The sequence below is a fragment of the Hakea prostrata genome, chromosome 7 (genome assembly GCF_041222555.1).
Source record: "Hakea prostrata isolate BN-2017 chromosome 7, UWA_Hpros_2, whole genome shotgun sequence".
NCBI classification, from domain to species: Eukaryota; Viridiplantae; Streptophyta; class Magnoliopsida; order Proteales; family Proteaceae; genus Hakea; species Hakea prostrata.
In genome coordinates this window covers 69207082-69229985 of record NC_142606.1, presented here as the reverse complement: position 1 = coordinate 69229985, position 22904 = coordinate 69207082, and the positions used below count along the sequence as shown (strand labels likewise).

Sequence of the window (22904 nt, the reverse complement as noted above, 5' to 3'; positions counted from 1 at the left end):
CAATAACCACCTGGATTGAGATGAAAAGGTAGTTTCTTGAAAAGTTTTTTCCTGCCTTGCGGGCTGCTACTATAAGGAAAGATATATGTGGGATCCGACAATATCATGGAGAAACTCTTCATGAATATTGGGAAAGATTTAAGCAATTGTGTGTTAGTTGTCCCCAACATCAAATTTCTGACCAACTTCTAATTCAATATTTTTATGAAGGGTTATCTAACATGGATAGGAATATGATTGATGCTGCTAGTGGAGGTGCGTTAGTACATAAAACCCCTATTGAGGCAAGAAATTTAATTTCTAATATAGCCGCCAACACTCAACAATTTGGGACTAGACGGGATGATCCACCAAGAAAAGTTAATGAGGTAAGTGTCTCTTCCATTGACCAACGTTTGGATAATCTAACTTCTCTTGTGGAAAAATTGGTTGTAGGAAATATCCAACAAGTGAAGGCTTGTGGTATTTGCTTCAAAACAAATCATGCCACAGATGCATGCCCAACACTTCAAGATGAGACTCATGAACATGCCAATATTGTTGAAGGATTCTCAGGTCCACCACAAAGAAGATATGATCCATACTCAAACACATACAATTCAAGATGGAAGGATCACCCAAATCTGAGTTATGGGCCTAGAGCTAACAATTTCCAACAACAATATCAGCCTAGGCAGTCCGATCAACAATATCAACAAGTTCCTAAGCAAGGTAAGTCTCTTGAACAATTAGTTGAATCTCTTGCTGTTAGTTCTCATCAATTCCAACAGGATACAAGAGCAAGTATTCAGAACTTGGAGAGTCAAATCAGTCAACTCGCATCTTCAGTAAGTAAGCTTGAGAATCAAGGAAAATTGCCCTCAAACAATTATCAATCCAAAGCAAAATGTGAGTGCCATGACATTGAGAAGTGGCAAAGAGTTAGAAGGACCCATTTCTCATCATTCAAATTTAAGAGAGGAGACATAAAAAGAAGTAACACCTCCTGTACAACATGTAAGCCCTAAGGTAACACCCCCTCCTTTTCCAACAAGACTTTCTCAATCAAAAAAACTTGAAGAGGAAAAAGAAATTCTTGAGACATTTCGCAAAGTTGAGGTAAATATTCCTTTAATTGATGCTATCAAACAAATTCCTCGCTATGCGAAATTTCTTAAGGAATTATGTACTAATAAGAGAAAGTTGCAAGGTAATGAGAAAATAAGTGTGGGGGAGAATGTCTCAGCTGTGTTACAAAAGAAATTACCTTCAAAGTGCAAAGATCCAGGTATGTTTGTCATTCCTTGTAAAATAGGTAATGTGAAAGTTGAGAAGGCTATGTGTGATTTGGGTGCTTCTATTAATGTTATGCCTTTATCAGTTTATAAATCTTTGAATGTTGGACCTTTAAAGAATACTGGCGTAATAATTCAATTGGCTGATAGATCAAATGTTTATCCAGAAGGAGTGTTAGAAGATGTTTTAGTTCAAGTAAATGGATTAGTTTTTCCTGCAGATTTTTATGTACTTGATATGGAAGAAGACTATTCTCCTAATTTAAGTTTGATTTTATTGGGGAGACCTTTCTTGAAAACTGTTAGAACTAAAATCGATGTGCATGATGGGACATTAACAATGGAGTTTGATGGCGAGATCATTAAATTTAATATCTATGCTTCCATGAGATATCCTAATGATGTATATGTTGTTTATGCTTTTGATGCCATTGACACTCTAGCTCAAAAAAACATTTAATTTTTGTGATGAAGACAAGTTAAAAATTGCACTTAGTAATGGTTTAACTCTTGAAAAAGTGCAACTTGCAAAAGAAGAGTTTGCAATAGAGGATGAATTGCAAAATACTATTTTTGAATTAGAGTCACTTAGACCTATGAGGGTTGATGTTCCTTTTACTAATCTTCCCATTTCTAACACAAAACTTTTACCCTCTATTGTGTAGGCCCCCAAGTTGGAACTCAAAACATTGCCAGATCATTTAAAATATGCATTCTTGGGTGATAATAAAAGTCTCCCCGTAATTATTTCAAGTAAGTTGAATGCATTAGAAGAAGAGAGATTGCTTAGAGTGCTTCCGGAATATAAGGAGGCTATAGGATGGACCATAGCTGACATAAAAGGTTTAAGTCCCTTAACATGTATGCACAAAATCCTACTTGAAGAGAATTGTAAACCTTCTAGGCAAACTCAACGTCGTTTGAACCCACCTATGATGGATGTAGTGAAAAAGGAAATTCTAAAACTCTTTGATGCAGGTATGATCTATCCAATCTCAGATAGCAAATGGGTAAGTCCAGTTCAGGTAGTTCCAAAGAAAACTGGCATCACTGTGATTCAAAATGAGAATGGTGAGTTGGTGCCCACCCGAATCCAGAACGAATGGAGAGTTTGTATAGATTATCGTAAATTGAATGCATCAACTAGGAAGGATCATTTTCCTCTCCCATTTATTGATCAAATGCTTGAACGGTTAGCGGGAAAATCTCATTATTGTTGTTTGGATGGCTTTTCAGGTTTTCATCAAGTTTTGGTTGCACCAGAGGATCAAGAGAAAACCACATTTACTTGTCCTTTTGGTACTTTTGCTTACCGACGGATGCCATTTGGACTTTGCAATGCGTCTGCTACATTCCAGAGATGTATGGTTAGTATTTTTTTTGAGTATGTTGAGAACATCATAGAAGTGTTTATGGATGATTTTACAGTCTATGGTGATTCTTTTGATATATGTCTAACTAACCTAACAAAAGTGCTGCAGAGATGTATAGAAGCTAATCTTGTTTTGAATTATGAAAAATGTCACTTTATGGTAGATCAAGGACTTATTCTTGGACATATTGTTTCTGCAAAAGGTATAGAGGTTGATAAGTGAAAATTTGATATTATAAAATCATTGCCTTATCCTGTAACTATATGGGAGATTCGTTCTTTTTTGGGGCATGCAGGATTTTATCGTCGCTTTATCAAGGACTTCTCCAAAATCACACAACCTTTGTGCAGACTATTGCAAAAGGATGTAGCATTTGACTTTGATAAAGCGTGCAAGGAAGCTTTTGACATTTTAAAAGACAAGTTGACTTCAGCCCCCATCATCAGATCACCAAATTGGAACCACCCTTTTGAAATCATGTGTGATGCAAGTAACTATGCAATAGGAGCTGTTCTTGGACAAAAATTTGGAAGAGAGTCTCACGTCATTTATTATGCTTCAAGAACTCTTGACAGTGCACAATGCAATTATTCAACAACGGAAAAAGAACTTTTAGCTATTGTATTTGATTTAGAAAAATTCCGTTCTTATTTATTAGGTACTAAAATTGTTATTTACTCTGATCATGCAGCTCTGAAATATTTGTTTTCAAAGAAAGAAGCAAAACCGAGGCTGATCCGTTGGATACTCTTGTTACAAGAATTTGACTTGGAGATACGTGACAAGAAAGGTGCAGAAAATTTAGTTGCTGACCACTTGAGTAGATTGATTTCAAGTGAAGACTCATCTCCACTACAAGACAATTTCCCAGATGAGCATCTCTTTTTCCTTAATGAGGTTCCTTGGTATGCAGATATAGTTAACTATTTAGTTACTAAAACTCTACCTAATGATTTATCTAGAGCTCAAAAAGATAAAATAAAAAGTGATCCCAAATATTATGTGTGGGATGATCCTTACCTTTGGAAGCATTGTTCGGATTTAATTATTCGCAGATGTGTCCATCAACAAGAAATATCATCCATTTTACAATTCTGTCATTCATATGCTTGTGGTGGACATTTTGGTCCAAAAAGAACGGTTCGAAAAATTCTAGAATGTGGGTTATATTGGCCAACTTTGTTTCATGACGCATATAGGTTTTGTAAATCATGTGAGCGTTGTCAAAAAACTGGGAATTTAGGACATAGAGATCAACTACCCCTTATCCCTATACTTATTTGTGAAATTTTTGATGTTTGGGGTATAGATTTCATGGGTCCTTTTCCTAATTTTTTTGGTAATTTTTATATAATTCTTGCTGTGGATTATGTCTCTAAATGGGTGGAGGCTAAAGCTATCCGAACTAATGATTCTAAAGTGGTTGTGGATTTTGTCAAGTCACAGATTTTTGTCAGATTTGGCACACCCAAGGCAATAATTAGTGATAGAGGCACTCATTTCTGCAATAAAGTGATTGAAGCATTGTTCCGCAAGTATAATGTCACTCATCGTGTTTCTACTGCATACCATCCACAAACAAGTGGGCAAGCTGAGGTGTCAAACCGAGAAGTCAAGTCCATTCTTGAGAAAACGGTAAATCCAAATCGAAAAGATTGAAGTTTAAGACTTAGGCTCTTTTTGGTATCAATTTTCATTGTCTATTATGACTATTTAAAAGAAATAAGTATAAGAATCCATTATTGGTCAAGAATGACAAATGGTTTGGTGACATTTGTCGACAATAAATTATGAAATGAAAAATAAGTTTGGTATGTCAAAATGAAAATTTTCTAGAAATTAATTAAAAAAATCTTATTAATCTTAATATTAACAATTAACTAATTACTAAAAAATGCATCAAATAAAATATAAAGATGAAGAATATATATATCTGCTCAGTTGCCTACAAGAAATGCTCTTTTAAACAAGACTTGTTAGATGGGTTAGTTGAAATTCCATCTCAAAGGTATGAGAGGAAACTGAGTGATACAATGGAAATTGAAACCCAAGGGAATAAAGACCTTATGATTTACTTCTTTCTGTGAACCAGAATCTCAGAATTTCTATAGATGGTTGGTTTTCTGATGACTTGAACAGAAAAGGAAGTAATCCGAATGGGGTTCACTTCAGATTCACCTGAAAGAGAAACAGAGAGTAAATGAGGAAGAGATTGGCACCTATTTCAGCTACCAGGGAACAGTGGCCATTTGGAGCTGGTCTCAATCAATTGCTCGCCTCTGTAACTCACCAAAATGAAATAGAGAAATACTATATTATCCTACTTGATCTAAATATCTCTGTTCTAAAAACACAGGAGAATTACAGAGAAAGCAAACATAAATTTCAAAAGGAGTGGAGTAATCCATTGATTCAACTGTTTTATCTGATATTGTACATGATTAATTAACTGAGCTTAAACCATCGTCTTGCTAAGTATCAAAGATGTACACCTCTCCACTTGATCTTTCTAGCTTAATCTCTAGTTTTGGGCTTTGGGTTTTGTTTCTTTAGAACGATCCATCAGGCTAGCTTCAACCTTAATCTCAGAAATTTCTTACCGTGAAGAGGGCTGACTGGACACCTAATCTTTGATTTTTCTGTTAGAGCTTCTTTGCTTTGGCTGGATCGAAGTAGAAGGAGAAAGAGCAATAGTAGAGATTCGCCAACAAACCATCAGAGCACTGAGGGTGGAGGCGTGTTGATTCGATAAGTCTCTCATAATTCTCTTCATGGTAAGCAATTTCTTTCTTATAGGAAAATACCGTTTCCAACCGATTCAGTTCCACTTCCACCCATAACTTAAGCTTCCTCCAAACTGAACATGTTAACAATTAAAACAAGAAAAACATTTCTAAACCTTAAACCCTTATCAGATGTAAACCTAGATCTAATAGAAATGACAAAAGTAAACTCTGCAAATTACTTCAGTAGAGCCAGAATCAGAAACCCACGGTCAAGATTTCAAAAATAGAGGAAAACGAACACATTAAATCTTCAAAGCTGGAAGTTATGAGAGGAAAATCCACTGCAAACACTAGTTGAAATGGAATGAAAAAAGAAAAAAATTGGTAAACAAGAAACCGACATTAAAACATCTGCGCCGGAGCTAAGAGCTCTTGCAAGCCTTAAACCAGATGAATAAGGGAGAGAAGTAGCAGTAGCGAGCAGAGTCAAAGCCTTGAAACAGGGAGGTTTGCCGTTCGAAGATGAGAAAAGTTTTGCTGGAATGGAGACTTGCGGTAGGGTTTGAGAGAATTTGAAAGGGGATTTTATAAAATAGTGTGTATTTTCTATTATACCCTCGTCTTAATTTTAAAATTTTAAGCATACCCCCGCATAAATGAGGAGAATCAATTCTCACTCATAATCCATAACGGAGAAAAAATCCATTGTGGATTTTGGAGGTTTTTCTATTATTTTAAATAAAAATAAAAATGATAATAGAAACCAAATCATTTAAAATAATGAAAAATTGTTTCCAGGAAAACTGCGTTCTAGATGGTTAGGACCTTTTGTCGTTACTAATGTCTTCTCTCATGGTGCAGTTGAAATCCAAAGTTTTGACACTAATAAAATTTTCAAGGTTAATGGTCATCGGTTAAAACCTTTTTATGAAGGTTTTCAAGTGCATAATGTTGAAATTGAGTTCGGTATTCCAGAATACAAGGAATGAAAATGCACCAGGTCTAGCTAAAGACGTTAAATGAAGGCGCTAATGGGAGGCAACCCAATTTTCTTTACTTTAATTATTTTCTTCTTTTTGATTGATTTCATTAATTACTTGTTTTTTTTTTTCTTCTTGTTAGAAATCTTAATTTAATTTTTTTTTTCTTTCTTTTCTGACAACCAATTTTTTTTAACTCTCCGCCTTCCGCTTGATTGCTCAGCTTCAGTCCACTGTTCTATATATGAGGGGAGTATTCTTAGATTCTCTTATTTCTATGACAATGGGGACATTGTTAAATTTAAGTGTGGGGGAGGGGATCACATATTTATACTTTTTGTGGGTAAAATTTTTTGAAATTCTTTTTAATGATGTTTCATTTTCTATGAGTTCAATGGAATGCATGACCAATATTTACAGGTTGAATTAAATTTTGATGAATCATGATCAATTAAATTCTTTGAAATCACATGCTAATGAAAGATTGTTTTAATTTCGGAGATAGAGGAAAAGATGCTAAAGATTCATATACACAAACAATTTTTGTGAGAGTTTGAGCCTAAGAGCATATATTATTAGTTTTGCTCTGATTTTCTTGATTGAGTGATAATCTTTTATGGTTGGATACTTCTAGAACTTGTTTAGTTTTGCATGCTGGAATCACATAATTGGATTAAATGCATACAAATGACAAGGGCACCTAGGATTTACCACTTTTTAGCTTTCTTTTGATAGTCTATCCTTGATTATTACCTCTAGGAGCCCACTTTGAGCCTTGACCTTTTCTTTTGATAATATACCACTGTATAAACCTCATTAACCTTTTTTGTTCTTTTCATTCTATTGAACCCAAATCGAAGGATGATTGAGTTACTGATATGAAATATCAATTAATAGTGAGAAGGAAAGGCAAGTACTGTCAAACTTAATGCATCTTTTACTTAAAGTGCATCGAAGAAACAAGAAAAAAGAAAAATTGGTGTGGCTGCATTTAGAGAGAGAGAAAGAAGAAAGAAAAAAGAGAGAGAGAGAGAAAAAGAGGAAGAAGAAGAATCAGTTGTTTGGAAAATAATATCATTGAGCGAAATATTTTATTGCCTTTTTGCTTTATGGTTTCCATAAGTTTTTGAGAACTTGAAAAAAAAAATTTGATTATGACATATTATTGTGATTCAACTCATTCCTTTGGTTTCATTTTATCCCAGATTCCTTGTTTTTCCATACCCTACCTAAAGCCTCATTACAACCTATTAAAGACCTTTGGATGTATGTGTTTAATTCAATGCTTAGTGGTGGAGGTGTGATTTCTTTACAAGCATATGGTAATTATCCTTCTGTGATTGATTTGAGTGACTTTGTTACCCTTAAACACTGAGTGTATAGAGTGAATCCAAATGAGAGGGTATTGGATCTTGATGCATCTTGAATTTGATGATTTATTGAAACCAGTTCATTCATGTCGATTGATGAAGTTTAGTTGAAATTGTTGAGTCTTAGTTGAAATTCAATCTATTTTTGAAATATTAGAAGAAAAGAATTTTTAAAATAATGCTTGAGGACAAGCAATGGTTTAAATGTGGGGGAATTTGATATGTCATTTATTTGCATTAATATTATATCAAATCATTTGTATTTTAATGAGACTAATTGGTTGTTTTATTTGGATATGGATAGATTATAGCATTTGGATATCAAATTTATAAAAATAATGGTTAGAACCATATTGGCACATTTTTAAATCAAATCAAAGAATCACACCCAAATTAAGATGGAAGATTTGATTATGTCCAAAGCTAGAGGTTTGATCTTGCCCAAATCAAAAGGATTTTCGTAAAAAGTCTTAATTCTACAAGCAAATATTTCGTTCTCTCTTGCGATTAGACATCTAACGAAGAAACTGAATTGGAAAGTGACTAAATTGGAAACTAGTGCATTGGCAAAGATGAAGAAAGGAAACAACTGAATTGGAAAGAATGCAGAATTGACAGGAATCCTCTATAAGAAGGAACACATTTTCAGAGATTGGAGAACACACACAAGCTACAACAAGAGGAAGCCACAGTTCTGAGGAAGAACGGCATAATGTTTTCTATTTTCATTTCTTTGTTTTTCTTTTCCATGTCTAGCTAATTCTAGCTTTCGATCAAGATTAATGGAAGTTTGATTTTCGCCAATTATGAGACTTTGGATTATTAGTTTTCTTTAATTCTCAGGTATTTATGCGTTTTCCATATTTATTATGTTATTGTATTAATCCTTAGACAAGAGGCCTGTTGTTTTATGATTAATACAATATTTAGTCAATTAGAATAATTATTTATTATTCTTATATAGTGACAAATAGCATTCTCGAATGGTTAATCAATGCCCTGGAGAGTTTGCTATGAGAATGTATATCCTAGTTTAAATAAACAAGGCTTTTCCGGGTTTATTGACTAGGGATTGGGTTTTTCAAATTTTTATGCGATTAATAGACATAACTCAAAGAACAGATCCGAATGTTATGTTTATTAATTAGGGAATAACTCAAAGGACGAATCCGAAGGTTATTGATAAAGTAGGGAAAGATTGGTTGTTAAAGGACTGATCCTCAATGACCATAACCAATCTATCTGAAATTAAAGTTTTTATTTTTTAAGTCAATGATCAATTGAGAGAATCATTACTAAAGTTAAATCTTGATTGAAAGTTTTATTATTCTGATTTTCTTGTTAACTATTGCATTCGTTTATTTTTATTTAGTTTGTTGATTTAAAACCCCCAAATTTTTATCAAGGAATAAATCTTCACCAATTTCTGTGGATTCGACCCTACTCACTACTAATACAATTCAGTTGAGAGAAGGAATATCTTTGGTGGATTCGACACCCATCACTTGTCAAGGGAGATGATCTGCATTCTAAACCTAAACCCTCTTGCTTTCATCATGGATCTCACAAATTAGGTCATCTTAGTTGCCTACAAAAATATGTCAGTATGCATCCAAATTTAGTGTTAGATACAATAAGTCGGACCACACAGCATTTTACAACATAAAATACAGTACGTCAAATATATAGAAAGTTGAAATCATGCATGTACCTTGATCACTTGGATAAGTGAATTCAGACATGATAACTAATTGGCTCCAAATATGTGACATTGTCTAGTTTGTCAATGTATGGTAGTGCGCTAGCTCCACATTTTTCTTTGAATATTGATAAGTTGATTTTATGCATATTATTTTATACGATTAATTTACTATATTTCCATGTGTTTACAATTGTTTTATATCAATTTACCCTAATATGATATGAAAATGAATATGTTGCACCCTTTCCTTTTATTTCTATAATTTGGGTGATTTTATATATTTCCTAACAAATTCTAATTAAGTCTATTACTTTTATGTGTAGGAAATTATCAATAAAATCTGGGTATTATTGCAAGAGTCCTAATGGAACTCAACTGGATTTTATTCCACTCCAGAAAGGAAAGTCTTGATCATCAAGTTACAGTGCACTCTAGAAGTTTCCTCAAAGTCAAAAACATAAAGAGAATGAGTCCTTGGATGATTCTATATTAGATTTGATCAAAGAAGGGAAAAGAGGAGAAAGAATCCAATTCAAATAAAGAAGACTCAAAAATCCCGTTTTTGAGGGTCTCTGTCCAGTTTTGATCAAGCCCTTTATCGGATGGTCATCTGGTGTTCGATTGAGCCGATTTTTGGAGGAGAGCTTCAAGACTTCTTGATCTTCAAATCCAACGGTGGGATTATGCATTGGAGATCTCTAAGTTAGTCCGATTCATAAATCAAAAGACTCCTTGGTTAAGTCAAATAGGAACTCTGAGTTTGATTCAAACTCTGAGTTTAATTCAAACTTTGAGTTTAATTAATCTATAAAAGGAGAGCAAACTCTAGGATGAGGGGGGGAGGACGTTTTTGGGAGCTTTGGAACACCAGAGAGAACCTTCTTGGAGCTTTGGAGGAGCGGAGAGGTCGAACCAGAAGACGTTGGATGGCTTTGGAGATCTGAAGCTTAGGAATAAGTTTTTCTTGATCTTCTTTCAATGTTCTTGAACTCCTTTGTAATGTTTTTAATTTCGAGTATGAACTAATTTAGTTTTTCTAGGGATCAGATTTAGCCTATCTTTGAATTCCCACTATTGAATTCATCAATATAATTTTGAATATTGTTTCCTTTGATTGAGTTTTTTACTTCTATTCTTCATGCTTTTGATTAATTGGCCACTAATCAACTGATTTGTTAATCATAATGAACTGAGAGGGGGTTTTATGTGTCTAGTTCATTGGAGTAAAAGCCATGAATTACATGTAAGATAGAGATATACTTACATGGTTTGTGTAGTTGTTACATGGGAATCCATAGAGTTTAATGATTTCTCAGTTGTTGTAACCCACATAGAAATATAGTGGGTTAACAATTGAGGGAATTTCTATTAGTACTCGAGAGAGACTAGTAGATAGGAAAGGGAATCTCGACTATCAATCAGGAAAATATTTTTCAAATTATAAAGAGAGATGAAAGGGTGGGAATGTTTAGTTATGGTGAAATCTGACCCCTAGGTCTTTAGCAATTAAAAATCTCAATTTAACTTTCAATTTGCATTATAGTCTAGAATAATTATCTTCTTTATTATTTGTTCAAATAAAATTGGTATACTTAATTGATACTTAATCTATAGTCTTCGAGGGATCGATCTTTTATCATTATATTACTTGTTACGACAGCGTACACTTACGTTGTACTTTTTCACAACAAATATTGATATAATTTCTTCCTTCTTCTTCTGCCAATCCTCATACTCCTCTCTGGAATTATCTTCAGGATGATATTTTACTCCAATCACATAATCCCAAAATCCTTTCTCCTTCAAGAAGTTTTCCATGCTATCTTTCCAAGTCTTATAGTTTTCTTTTGTTAGAGTGGGAACCTTGTCAAGATCATCATCTGTTGATGATTCATCAGTTTCACCTAGGAAGAAAGCAAATCCATTTATATTGTAAGAGATGATATAAATGTTAGAACGAACACTAAGAACTCACGATGAGCAAAATAAAAAAAACCCCTAACGAACATAGAGATTTAACGCAACCAACACAATGTGCTACATTACGGGCAAAGTAGAACTTTCACTATGTAAGAAGAAGATTATAATGGAGACATCTCAATCAATCCACTGGAATGACATTATAAGAACTCTAACTTGAGACCCTACAACAAAAATCCTATAGCTCACATCATAGGGTTTTGACCAATCAGATTGGATTGTACTACACCAGATGGGGTATGCCCCCACTCCTCCCCCCCCCCAAGTTCAGTGATAGGCTTCTAGGTCTCTCCTTCTATCACATATCTCACAAATTGAGTCATTCAAATTGCCTACAAAATTATGTCGATTCAGATGAATCTTCAATGTCGGACACAAGAATCAGGGTCACACATAATTAAGGGTGAAAATGGATAACCAAAACCTGCTTGCTAATAGGATACGAATATGGTAATACCCTTTCCGACCTATTATTATCCGTATGATAAAATTATCCGATTAAGATACTTTTCTAGATGTGTTTTCTTATTTTTATAATTTCTTTTACTTGAAATATGTGAATATATTTTAAATTTTAGACTAAAATAAATACAAAAGATAATCTATAGTGAAGAAAATTAAGAAAATCAAAGGTTAAAATGAGTAGAAAAAAGAAAAGAAAAGAAAATTGTTAAATTGTTCAATTTCAAACTTAATCCTCATAAATAAAATGGTAAATATATGAATAGGTAGTCCAAATTTTGTATTCAATTTTACTCATACCCATATAGAAGAATCTACTTAGAAATTTAATTATTTGAATATCATCCGAATCCGTCTGAATATACTAAAATATGGATATAATATTATCATTATCTGATCCAAATCAGGTCCTCACACCACTACACAATAAAACAAAATAATAAAAAAAAAATTTAATATTTCTGCTTTAGCAATGCTTACCTGCCCTTTTTGTTGTATGCATGTTAGTCAATTGGCTTCAAATATGTACCATGATGTCTTGCTTCTCAAGATTTTGTAGTATCTAATATTCACACTTTCTCTTGAATAATGATATGATTTCTTACTTTTTCTGCACCCAATCCTCATATTCTTCGCTGAAAGTATTTTCAGGTTCACGTTTTAATCCAGTCACATAATCCCCAAAGTCCTTTTTTCTTGGAGAAGTTCTCCATTCCATCTTTCCATTCTTCATGGTTTTCCTCTGTCAGCATAGGAATGTCTTCAACGCTAGCTGAGCCCTTCTGTTACTGATGCCACATCATTTTCCGTCCGTCCTTCGATACCTGCATATGAATGGAGAAGCCAAATTATAAATTCTTCAACTAGTTTGTATAGAAATGACCTTCGAAAGTAGCACGAGAGATGATTCCGTGGATTCTGTAATTTTGTCCATTACTTTCCATGCCTTAGCAGCGACACAGTGCTTTTCTTCTCTTCTAATTAAGTAGTATTGGATGCAGAGCAAGAAAGGATGCTTGATATCGATTAAGCTAAATGGAAAGACAAAACAATATTTGAATTGAGTGAACTCCAGAAGAGAAATTTTATACCTGCTGATTACATACGAACTCAACTTTATAGACGTGAAAGAGGAAAAGACAAAGGTGAATTATTTAATACAAATAGGAATTAAATAAGGATTAAATATTAAATGAAAAATTAAACAAAGAGACACGCATCATATATTTTTTTCAGTCATTTGTATTAAAAGTATAGAATGTGAAGTATAAATACTGAATCATGTTTTTCAAAAGAACGAAACGCTAAGCCTCCAAGTCACAACATCAGTTGCACTCGTTACACCCATTTTTTTCATTAGTTTCTTACTTTAATAAGGAGACATAATTTGGGATGAATAAGAACACCACCAACAATGTGTACATTAAGAATGGGCCTACTCAAACTGAAATTTGAGTCTACCAAAAGCATCCCAATCTTAGCTCAGCATTCAGCAGTTGAAGCAATGATTATCTACCTCTGGTTTCTCCAATCTAGCTGATAATCAACCTAAGTGATCAATGACCTTTTCTCTATATATCAATCTGTGATCTTCCATTCAATTTTATCTATGTACCCACTAAGACCCGTCCAACATATATTGACACATCCACAAAGGGAGGTATCTTTGTTGAAAAAGCACCACAAGAGTAGCTACATTCTGTCTCAATCCACCATCTTTGTAGACCGTCTGAAATTGCACCAAATTAAAGTCGGACCGAAACTACAATTTTGTTAATAGTATGTGTTTAGGCTTGGTGGTTTTAGCGCCCTAGACCATACCGTTGACACCCTTAGTTGCAGCTTCAGGGCTATAAGCAAACATTCCATTGTTAACTCTTAGTTAGGTCGTCAAAAAACTTATAACTTGTCTCAATCAAAACCTGATTTTCCAACTATTCAAGATACAACTACTTGCATACCTGTCGCATTTGGTTGTTTGTCGGGCTGTAATATGAGATTAATACCTATCATATGTATAGGTTTAAACATAACCTTTGACAAGTGACTGAGTAAAGATTTTTTTTTTTTTTGGGTAGAATTGAGAAAATGATGGAAGTCTATAGAATTTTAAAAAGTCACATTTATTATGACATGCCTATAATTGTTTTTTTTTTCCCCAAAGAAATGCCAACAATTACACGCAATGGAACTTCCCGCTCAAACTTAAGATTGCAATTATGGAGTCAAATTTGGTTATTTTTTTGGGTATCTGGAGGTTCATCTGGCCAGCTTGCGCATACCTTGATTACATCCTCAGGGGGATGCTTGTCATCCGCAAGGGTCGAACCCATGACCTCTCCACTGAGAAGTATGGATCTTACCACTCTACCAACCCTGCATTGACCAAATTTGATTATTTTATCATACATAATACAGTTCCTTTCCAACTAATAACTCTCATTAACAATTGTACCATTGTACTTCATAAATATTGAACTTACCACCCAAAATGTAATACAAATAGGCTGGATAGGGACAGGGTCCCAGGGATCGAGGCTGCTTGGAGGATTAAAAATGTAAGAAATGTCTTGACTGAATTCTCCGCTCAAAAGATAATAAATTTGAATGAATTAAAAACCTTAAGTAGAAGACTTTGAAGTCTGGTAAAGTAGGATACACACTCCACATTGTGTACGTGAAACCTCTTCCCATATTTATAATATCAGATTCAAATTAGAACATTACAATATCGAACCATCTGAGACATAAAATTAAGTCATCATGCATCATATATTATTTCAAAGCAACTTGTACTAAAGCCAGCTTAGCAATGTATTATTTTAACACAACTTGTTCATGTTTTTTGGGGACTGGTGGTTTTATATCAGTGAGTGGGAGACTACTTTATATACAATCAGGAGGAGCTGAACCTATGACCTCTTCACTAAAATGTGTTAGTCATTGCCAACTAAGCAATCCTAAATGTCAAGACATAATAATTATCTAATTATTTTAACACACTCGTGCTACTTGCCAACCTGGCAATATTGACAGGATTACGAGTTATGAGGAGGGAACCACGCAGTTCTATAACTAATAAAAAGTATTTCTTTTGAGTTTTTTTTATTAGTGGTCCACATAAATGGGAGTGAAACTCTAGGCACCCCCATCAAGGACCTACTGGTGGCCCAATGCAAAAATTATTGGTTATCCACTCTAACAGAATGGCCTTGATTTTTGTTAAGTAAGTCAAACTTTGAAAGAAATGACCATTATGTTCTCAAGTATAGTGTTATGGCCAATTTACCCTCCCATATCCAATAAGTAGGTGGGCACCCATTTTCTTCCAATGCCTTGCTAGAAACCACTACACCCTCTCCCCTACCAGTGACCATTACTCCCACCTTTCCCCTCATATTGAAATCTCATTTCTAATTTAAAATAGATTAATATTATTTGAAAAAATAAAAATTTTGAATTAAATTACGTAAATTTTAAGTCATTGGTTGCACTGTACAATTTAAGTAGATTCTTAAATATTTAAATAACTAGGTTACAAATCCTGTCCCTTACTTTCCCTCTTGTCCACAGCCCCTTCCCGACCCTCCCCCTCTCCTGTGCAACCCTAGAAACCCCTCCCCCTTCAACTGTAGGCCGGCTTCCTTCCCCTTCCCTTCTTGGCCAGTCCTAGAAACCCACCACAACCCCATCGCACCTACCCCCTCTGCCTTCCCCTTCAATTACAGCCAAGCCTTACCCCTCCCCTAGCAGCCATAGACCCCTTCCTTCTTCCCCTTTTTCCTGTGATAGCAGCAGCTCCATCCCTATTAGATCTGCCTTCTCAACCCCTTTCAGACTCCTGTCCCCTCCCCTTAGGATTGCACCTAATCCTAGAACCTAGCCTTATCATTAATTTCCCAAACAAACCTACTTTCCTTAATCCAGAAAATTTCTGCACTTCATCTTTTTCCTTAGGAGTTTTGCAGAATTTTTAAAACCCTAAAATCTGGACCTCTCCCACTCCGGGCCTTACTTTATAAATCATACTTATTGATATCAGTTCTGAAATTACAGAACCAGCAAAGATAGAGCTTCATCCACCTTAGCTGAACCATTACAAAGCCCTAAATTCTGATTTCTGCAAATATCCAGGACCTTATTCCCACTATAACTGAATTTGAGAGTGTGAAAACCCCATTGAAACCCTACAATTTCATTCTTTTTTGCTGGAATTTCCTGGGCAAAACTAAATCTGGGGAAATTACTTCAATACCGCTAGTCGTAGATCATGGTTTACATCACCATACTCTCCAATATTCGCCGTGTTTACCTTATATGACAAATTAATGCTCCAGTAGCTAAAGTCGCAAGCTCTTTTTATGTAACACACTGGCCCTTCTTCAAATTTTGGTTGCTTTTTCCCTGAGTTAATAATTTTTTTTATTTAAAAGATCAGCTTTATTAAAAGAGGAAAAAAGGATCACACAAAACATAAAACACTAATCCTACAACAACAGTAGCACCCAGTAGCTTTACTTGATACACAGTAGCTAGCACAAGACAGTTCCTCTACACATTGTTCTTGTAACAACACAACAGTGGTTAATAAATTACTGGTACACCCTTTCATGCATGCTTATTTGATTCTATTCCCAAAGACATCCGAGGAAGATGTGTTAAACACCAATTGCACAAATAATGGAAGTTCCACCAATGCATATATACTGATTGGGATACTTGCTAGAATGACTATTGGGGAAAAGGCCCATAAACGAACCTCGTACGGAAGCATAAACAAGATGGCTGCCACAAAACATATCATCATCCCCACTATAGAGATGAAGAGAAATGAAAGGCCCAACACTAGCTTTCGAGGCAAAGTTGACAAGAAATCTTCTTCTGCAAATCGTGAAGTTATGATGGCTAGAAACATCAACAATGAAGCAATGGAAGAGGAAAGTGCTAGCACATTTGATACGACAAAAACTGTAGAAAACTTGTCATGTATGTATTTATTGGCTTCTCCTCCTTGTCCTGTAAGACCTGGTATTGTAAACACTGCTGCAAACATAATGGTACTGATCAATGCTGCTACCACCATACATTGTGTTGATGTATCCTTCATCCATTTGGCTCCTTCCTCTAGTAATTCTTTATGCTCTACCGTGAATGTTTCTTTTGGTGTTTGACCTTTTTTATCTCTAGTGTAATGATAGTTGAATTTCATAACATATTCCACTTCCTACATGTAGATGAAAAAAAGAGCTCTTAAAATTCACATACATGCATCATGGTCATGACTACTCAAACTTTGAATGCATGAATTGATGACTACATTAGAAGGAAAAATTAATCACCTTACTCCAGAGTAGCTCGCGTTGCATTTGAAGAGCTGCACCAGGAACATGATTCCACCTTTCAATATAAGCTGGTTTTTTGGCAGCTAAATGTGACATGTAGTATCCTGATTCATATTCGTAAAAGTATGCAATTTCATTCTTCATGGGGCCTAGATGATGAATAAGCCCAAAAATCTTTTCTTGGCGGTGTTTGATTGCATAGTGGAATATTGTTCGATCATGCTGTAATGAACACATCAAAAGTTGAGGACAGGTCTTGATACATTCTTCGATGAATTCAACAGTTCCGTTCTTGGTTGCCCAAAACATTGCTATAAGGAGACATGCCTCCACCAGCGCGACTTTTTCAACTTCTAATAGCATTTTCCTCCATATTTCTTTTAGTAGCTTTGAGGCTTGAAAATGCTTCAACTTGTCTTCATAAATGTCCTTGCAACCAGGCACTGTAGATCATGCATCTTTGTAGATAGTGAGTGAACATCTTTCAATGTATATGATGGTGTGATGATGGGTCCGGATCACCTTCCCATTGGGGGAGCATGCATTACTCCCTGATGTTTCTCCACCACACTATATGGGTAGGACCCATGTGAGACCCCCCGGGTGTCTTGCATTTGAAATCATTTTATTAGTACTCAGACGTGGGTTTCACACCAGTTGTATAGTGATGAAGCATCAGGTAGTAAAGTAGTATTAGTTCCTCTGACAGGGAGATGATCATGACCACCTAATGGGGAAGGGTGATGCTCCATTTCTTACCTAATTGAATAAGTATATCACGAAGTAGCCCGCAAAAGTGTAACTTCAAAACTTGAAGATAGTGGTTCTTGCCTGGACCAGACAATGGCTCGTTAGTGGGACCTGCAGTTGTAGGTTAGAATTGGGAGAATGTGGGTCCTTTCCACCTAGGCTGCCTTTACAGCCATATACCCACACTAGGTACCCTGTCTGACACAGGCAGGCCTATGAGTGTGGATATATGGCTATACGGGCAGGTTGGGTGTAGAATATCTGAACTCATCAAAAGAGAGAGAGAGAGAGAGAAAACCTTGATTGTTGTGCTTGTTAGGGTTGAAGGAATTTTCTACGTCTCCCATTGTGGACGTGCACCAACAGGTATTTTTTGCATTGTCGTGAACATATAGCACTGCTCCAGTCATATTTATATATAGAGAGAACTTTTAAATCAGATAGGCAGAATGAGTCATTCTCCATTTGAGTCGATTAATAGTGGAGCAGAAATCAGCCCAAAATAAAATAAAATAAAAAAGGTGGAGCTGAAAGTAAATACAAAATACTTACATGAGTAGATAAAATGATATCCTATGTTCTGAACACTTATGGCTGGTAATGAACTTTTGAATGCAGTTTTCTTGTTTGCGAGCATTGGCAAGGCTATCCATGTATTGGCCTCGATTAAGACTAATTGTGGGTATTTCTGCACTAGTTCAAGAGCTAGGTCTGCAGTACAAATAAATTATTTAACTAAACTAAAATTATTGGGAAACCAACATTCAATAGTGTTTTAAAACCTAAAAGATCAATTAATTTGGGTGCCTATTGATCAGACAGATTAAGTGGATTCATCAGCTCTGAATGAGAGAAGATGCTACTTCACTTACAATAGGAATCAGCGCCCCCCCCCCCCCCCAAAAAAAAAAAAAAAAAAAAAAAAAACCCTTCTTGGGGTGAGATATGTATACTTACCATAGAAGTCACCCTGAATTAAATGAAGAAGAATCGAAGCTCTAATTTTTTCAAGTTTGTCATCATGAACGTGCATTTGAGTATCTACTTCTTCGCGTATAACGATGTTGTAAAGATATTCAACCACATCTTTGTTGCCAACCATTGCGGCAACGTTGATTGGAATCTTACCTGGATAGAAGTCACTTTCAAGCATCGCTAGTTTCTTATCCTTTTTCACCATGGCCTTGACGATCTCTTCATTTCCATCCGAAGCAGCAATATGGATGGGTATTTTATCATTTTTCTCTTTTCTTGACAGATCATCTACAGACATCAATTTTATCAACTCTTCTACAATTTTGACTCGTCGTTCTTGAACTGCCACATGAATTGGAAGTCCTCCTCCCGTAGTGAGCCTAGCTCTAACAGCTCCCTCATTTTTTAAGAGCAACTGAGACATGGTGTTCCAGTCGCCATCAACAATAGCATTGTACAAAGGTAGACACCATGTGTAAGTATTCCCTGCCAAGATCAACCATTTTCATTTAAGCTGCTAGCTGAGTTCTTTATGTACATACTATATTTAATATTAGAATGAACATTCAGAAATCAGTGATGGGCTAGGCCTAAGCCCTTTTTCCATCATGGATCTCACAAATTGGGTCATCTAAATTGCCCACAAAAATGTCTGTGCGTATCCATCTTTGGTGTTAGGTACAATTAATCGAGTGAGACATAAAATTTTATAACTTGAAATACAGTAGGTGAAGAGAAAGTTGAAATCATGCATCTACTTTGATTACTTACCTGGAGTAGTATTTGTTGGATAAGTGAATTCGAACATGGTAACTAGTTGGCTCCAGATATGTGTGACATTGTCTAGTCCGTCAATGTATGGTAGTGCCCTAGCTCCACATTTTTCTTTGAATACTGATATAATTTCTACCTTCTTCCTCTGCCAATCCTTATACTCTTCGCTGGAAGTATCTTCAGGATGATTTTTTGCTCCAATCACATAATCCCAAAATCCTTTCTCCTTCAAGAAGTTTTCCATGCTAACTTTCCAAGTCTTATAGTTTTCTTCTATCAGAGTGGGAATTCCGTCATGATCATCATCTATTGATGATTCATCGGTTTCAATTAGGAAGAAAGCAAATCCATATATATTGTAAGAGATGCTATAGATGTTACAACGAACACTAAGAACTCACGAGCAAAAGAAAAAAAAAGCCCAAGTAACATAGGGATTTAACGCAACCAACACAGTGTGCTACGTTTAAGGGTAAATAAGAACTTCACTATATAAGAAGAAGATTATACGACCTCTCAATTAATCACTAGAATGACGTTATAAGAACTCTCACTCAAAACCCTATCAAAAAAATCCCAAAGCTCACATCATAGGGTTTGACCAATCAGGTTGGATTGTACTACACTAGATGGGGTATGCCTCCACACCACCCACACAAAAATGAGATCAGTGATAGGCTCCTGAGTCTCTCCTTCTATCACAGATCTCACAAATTGAATCATTCAGATTGTCTACAAAATTACGTCGATTTAGATGAATTTTCAATGTCGGACATAAGAATTTGGGTCATACATAATTAGGGGTGAAAATGGATAACCAAAATTCAATTTTGAATTCATGTTCGTATCCGTTTAGGAGTACTTAAATCCATCTGCTTACTAATAGGATGTGGATATGGTAATATTTTTCTGACTTATTATTTTCCGTCTGATAAAATTACCTGATTAAGTTACTTTTTAGATGTGTGTTCTTATTTTTATAATTTTTTTAGTTGAGAGATGTGAATATGTTTTAGATTTTATACTAATAAATACGAAGGATAATCTATAGTGAAGGAATTTAAAAAAAAAAAAAATCAAACATTAAAATGAGTGGAAAAAAAGAAAAGAAAAGAAAGAAAATTCTTAAATTTCAAACTTAATCTTCATAAATAAAATGTCAAATATATCAATAGGAAAGGAAAAAATTTTATATTCAATTTGTACTCAATACCCATTTAGAAGAATTTATTTAGAAATTTAACAATTTGAATATCATCCGAATCTTGACTGAATCCGTCCGAAAACTTAGAGGATATTATTGGAATCTGTCGAATATAATAAGATACAGATATGGTGTTACCATTATCTGATCCGAATCCGATCCGTTTATACACAACACATAATAGATAAAACAAAATAAATTAAAAAAAAATAATATTTCTGCTTTGACATTGCTTACTTGTCCTTTTTGTTGTATGCATGTTAGTCCATTGGCTCAAATTTTGTACTTGCTCAAATTCACACTTTCTCCTGAATGTTGAAATGGTTTCTTTCATTTTCAGCAGCGAATCCTCCCATTCGCTGAAAATATTTCCTGGTGCACATTTTTCTCCTGTCGCATAACCCCAAAGTCCTTTTTTCTTCAAGTTCTCCATTCTGTCTTTCCATTCTTCATGATTTTCCTCTGTCAGCATGGGAATGTCTTCATTGCTGAGCCCTTCTGTTACCGATGCCACATCATTTTCCTTCCGTCCTTTCATACCTGCATATGAATGGAGAAACCAAATTATAAATTCTTCAACTAGTATGTATAGAAAAGACCTTCGAAAGCAGCAGAAGAGATGATTCCGTGGATTCGTTATTTTGTCCATTACTTTCAATGCCTTACCAGTGACACAGTGCTTTTCTCCTCTTCTAATTAAGTAGTATTGGATGCAGAGCAAGAAACAATGCTTGATATTTATTGAGCTAAATGGAAAGAGAAAACACTATTTGAATTGAGTGAACTCCAGAATAGAAATGAAGCCTTCATTTCTTTATAAAAGATTGATCGTGAGTAGAAGTGTTGCTAGTCATTAACTTCGTGCTGTATACATGGAAAAATTATAGAATTCATTCAATTATGGAGTCAAATTTGATTATTTTATCATACGTAATACAGGTCCTTTCCAACTAATAACTCTCATTAACAATACTTCTTAAATATTGAACTTAATTACCACCTAAAATGTAATACAAATAGGCTGGATAGGGAGAATCTGGATCATCGGTTTTTCCACCATAAAAAGGGTAGGCCCCACCACTAAAAATATTTAAAAAAAAAAAAAAAAAAAACCTCCCATCACCACCCCTGGACCCCCTGTTTTTTGTGGTGGTAAGCCATCAGGGTCGCAGATCCGGACTCGGATAGGGACAGGGAGGCTGCTTGAAGCTGGATTAAAAATGTAAGAAATAGCTTGACTGAATTCTTTGAAGTCTGGTAAACCACATTGTGTACGTAAAACCTCTTCCCATGTTTATAATATCAGATCCAAATTAGAACATTACAATATCGAAATAAAATTTGGTCATCATGCATCATGTATTATTTCAAAACTTGTACTAAAGCCAGCGTAGCAATATATTATTTTAACACAACGTGTTCCTATTTTTTTGGGGACTGGTGGTTTTATATCAGTGAGTGGGAGGGAGACTACTTTATATACAATAAGGAAGAGTTGAACTCATGACCTTTTCACTAAAATGTGTTTGCCATAGCCAATGAATCAACCCTTTCATGTCGAGGCATGATAATTATCTAATTATTTTAACACACGTGCTACTTGCCAGCCTAACAATATTGACATGATTACAAGTTATGAGGAGTTCTACGCACGTAGTTCTATAACTAATAAAAAGTATTTCTTTTGAGATTTTTTTATTAGTGGTCCACTTAAGTGGAAATGAAACTCTAGACACCCCCATTAAGAGCCTTCTGGTAACCCAATGCAAAAATTATTGGTCATTCACTCTAATAGAATGACCTTGATTTTTGTTAACTCAAACTTAGAAAGAAATGGTCATAATGTCCTCAAGTGTAGTGTTATGATCAATTTACCTTCCCATATCCAAGCAGTAGGTGGGCACCCATTTTCTTCCCCTACCAGTGACCATTACTCCCGCCTTTCCCCTCATATTGAAATCTCATTTCTAATTTAAAATAGATTAATATTAT

The 22904-nt window shown here is 35.0% G+C and overlaps 2 protein-coding genes across 2 annotated transcripts; one reads left to right on the top strand and one right to left on the bottom strand.

The window, feature by feature from the left end:
• Positions 1-221: 221 nt before the first annotated feature.
• LOC149011866 (uncharacterized) lies at positions 222-4306 on the top strand. Its single transcript, XM_089162779.1, has 8 exons — positions 222-711; positions 771-827; positions 1295-1470; positions 1940-2345; positions 2511-2641; positions 2756-2849; positions 2943-3137; positions 3957-4306. The coding sequence occupies exons 1-8, from the start codon at positions 222-224 to the stop codon at positions 4304-4306; spliced, it is 1899 nt and encodes a 632-aa protein (XP_089018905.1).
• Positions 4307-16460: 12154 nt separating this feature from the next.
• Positions 16461-21653, bottom strand: LOC149011865 (uncharacterized). The gene is made up of 9 exons (XM_089163805.1): positions 21565-21653; positions 21150-21452; positions 19706-20014; positions 18917-19420; positions 18512-18670; positions 18258-18356; positions 17969-18070; positions 17207-17652; positions 16461-17091 (listed from the first exon to the last, which is right to left on the bottom strand). The coding sequence occupies exons 2-9, from the start codon at positions 21448-21450 to the stop codon at positions 16486-16488; spliced, it is 2526 nt and encodes an 841-aa protein (XP_089019931.1). The 5' UTR covers positions 21451-21452; positions 21565-21653; the 3' UTR covers positions 16461-16485.
• Positions 21654-22904: the final 1251 nt, after the last annotated feature.

Excerpts from the sequence above, each read along its gene's own strand:
- LOC149011866 (XM_089162779.1), top strand. The coding sequence starts at position 222 with ATGGATAGGAATATGATTGATGCTGCTAGTGGAGGTGCGTTAGTACAT. Across the intron at positions 828-1,294 it reads TCAGTCAACTCGCATCTTCA|GTAATGTGAAAGTTGAGAAG; the intron begins GTAAGTAAGCTT and ends CTTGTAAAATAG. Across the intron at positions 2,850-2,942 it reads ACATATTGTTTCTGCAAAAG|GATTTTATCGTCGCTTTATC; the intron begins GTATAGAGGTTG and ends TGGGGCATGCAG.
- LOC149011865 (XM_089163805.1), bottom strand. The coding sequence starts at position 21,450 with ATGAAAGGACGGAAGGAAAATGATGTGGCATCGGTAACAGAAGGGCTC. Across the intron at positions 20,015-21,149 it reads GCATACAACAAAAAGGACAA|ATGATGATCATGACGGAATT; the intron begins GTAAGCAATGTC and ends AATCATCAATAG. Across the intron at positions 17,092-17,206 it reads GCGAGCTACTCTGGAGTAAG|GAAGTGGAATATGTTATGAA; the intron begins GTGATTAATTTT and ends ATCTACATGTAG.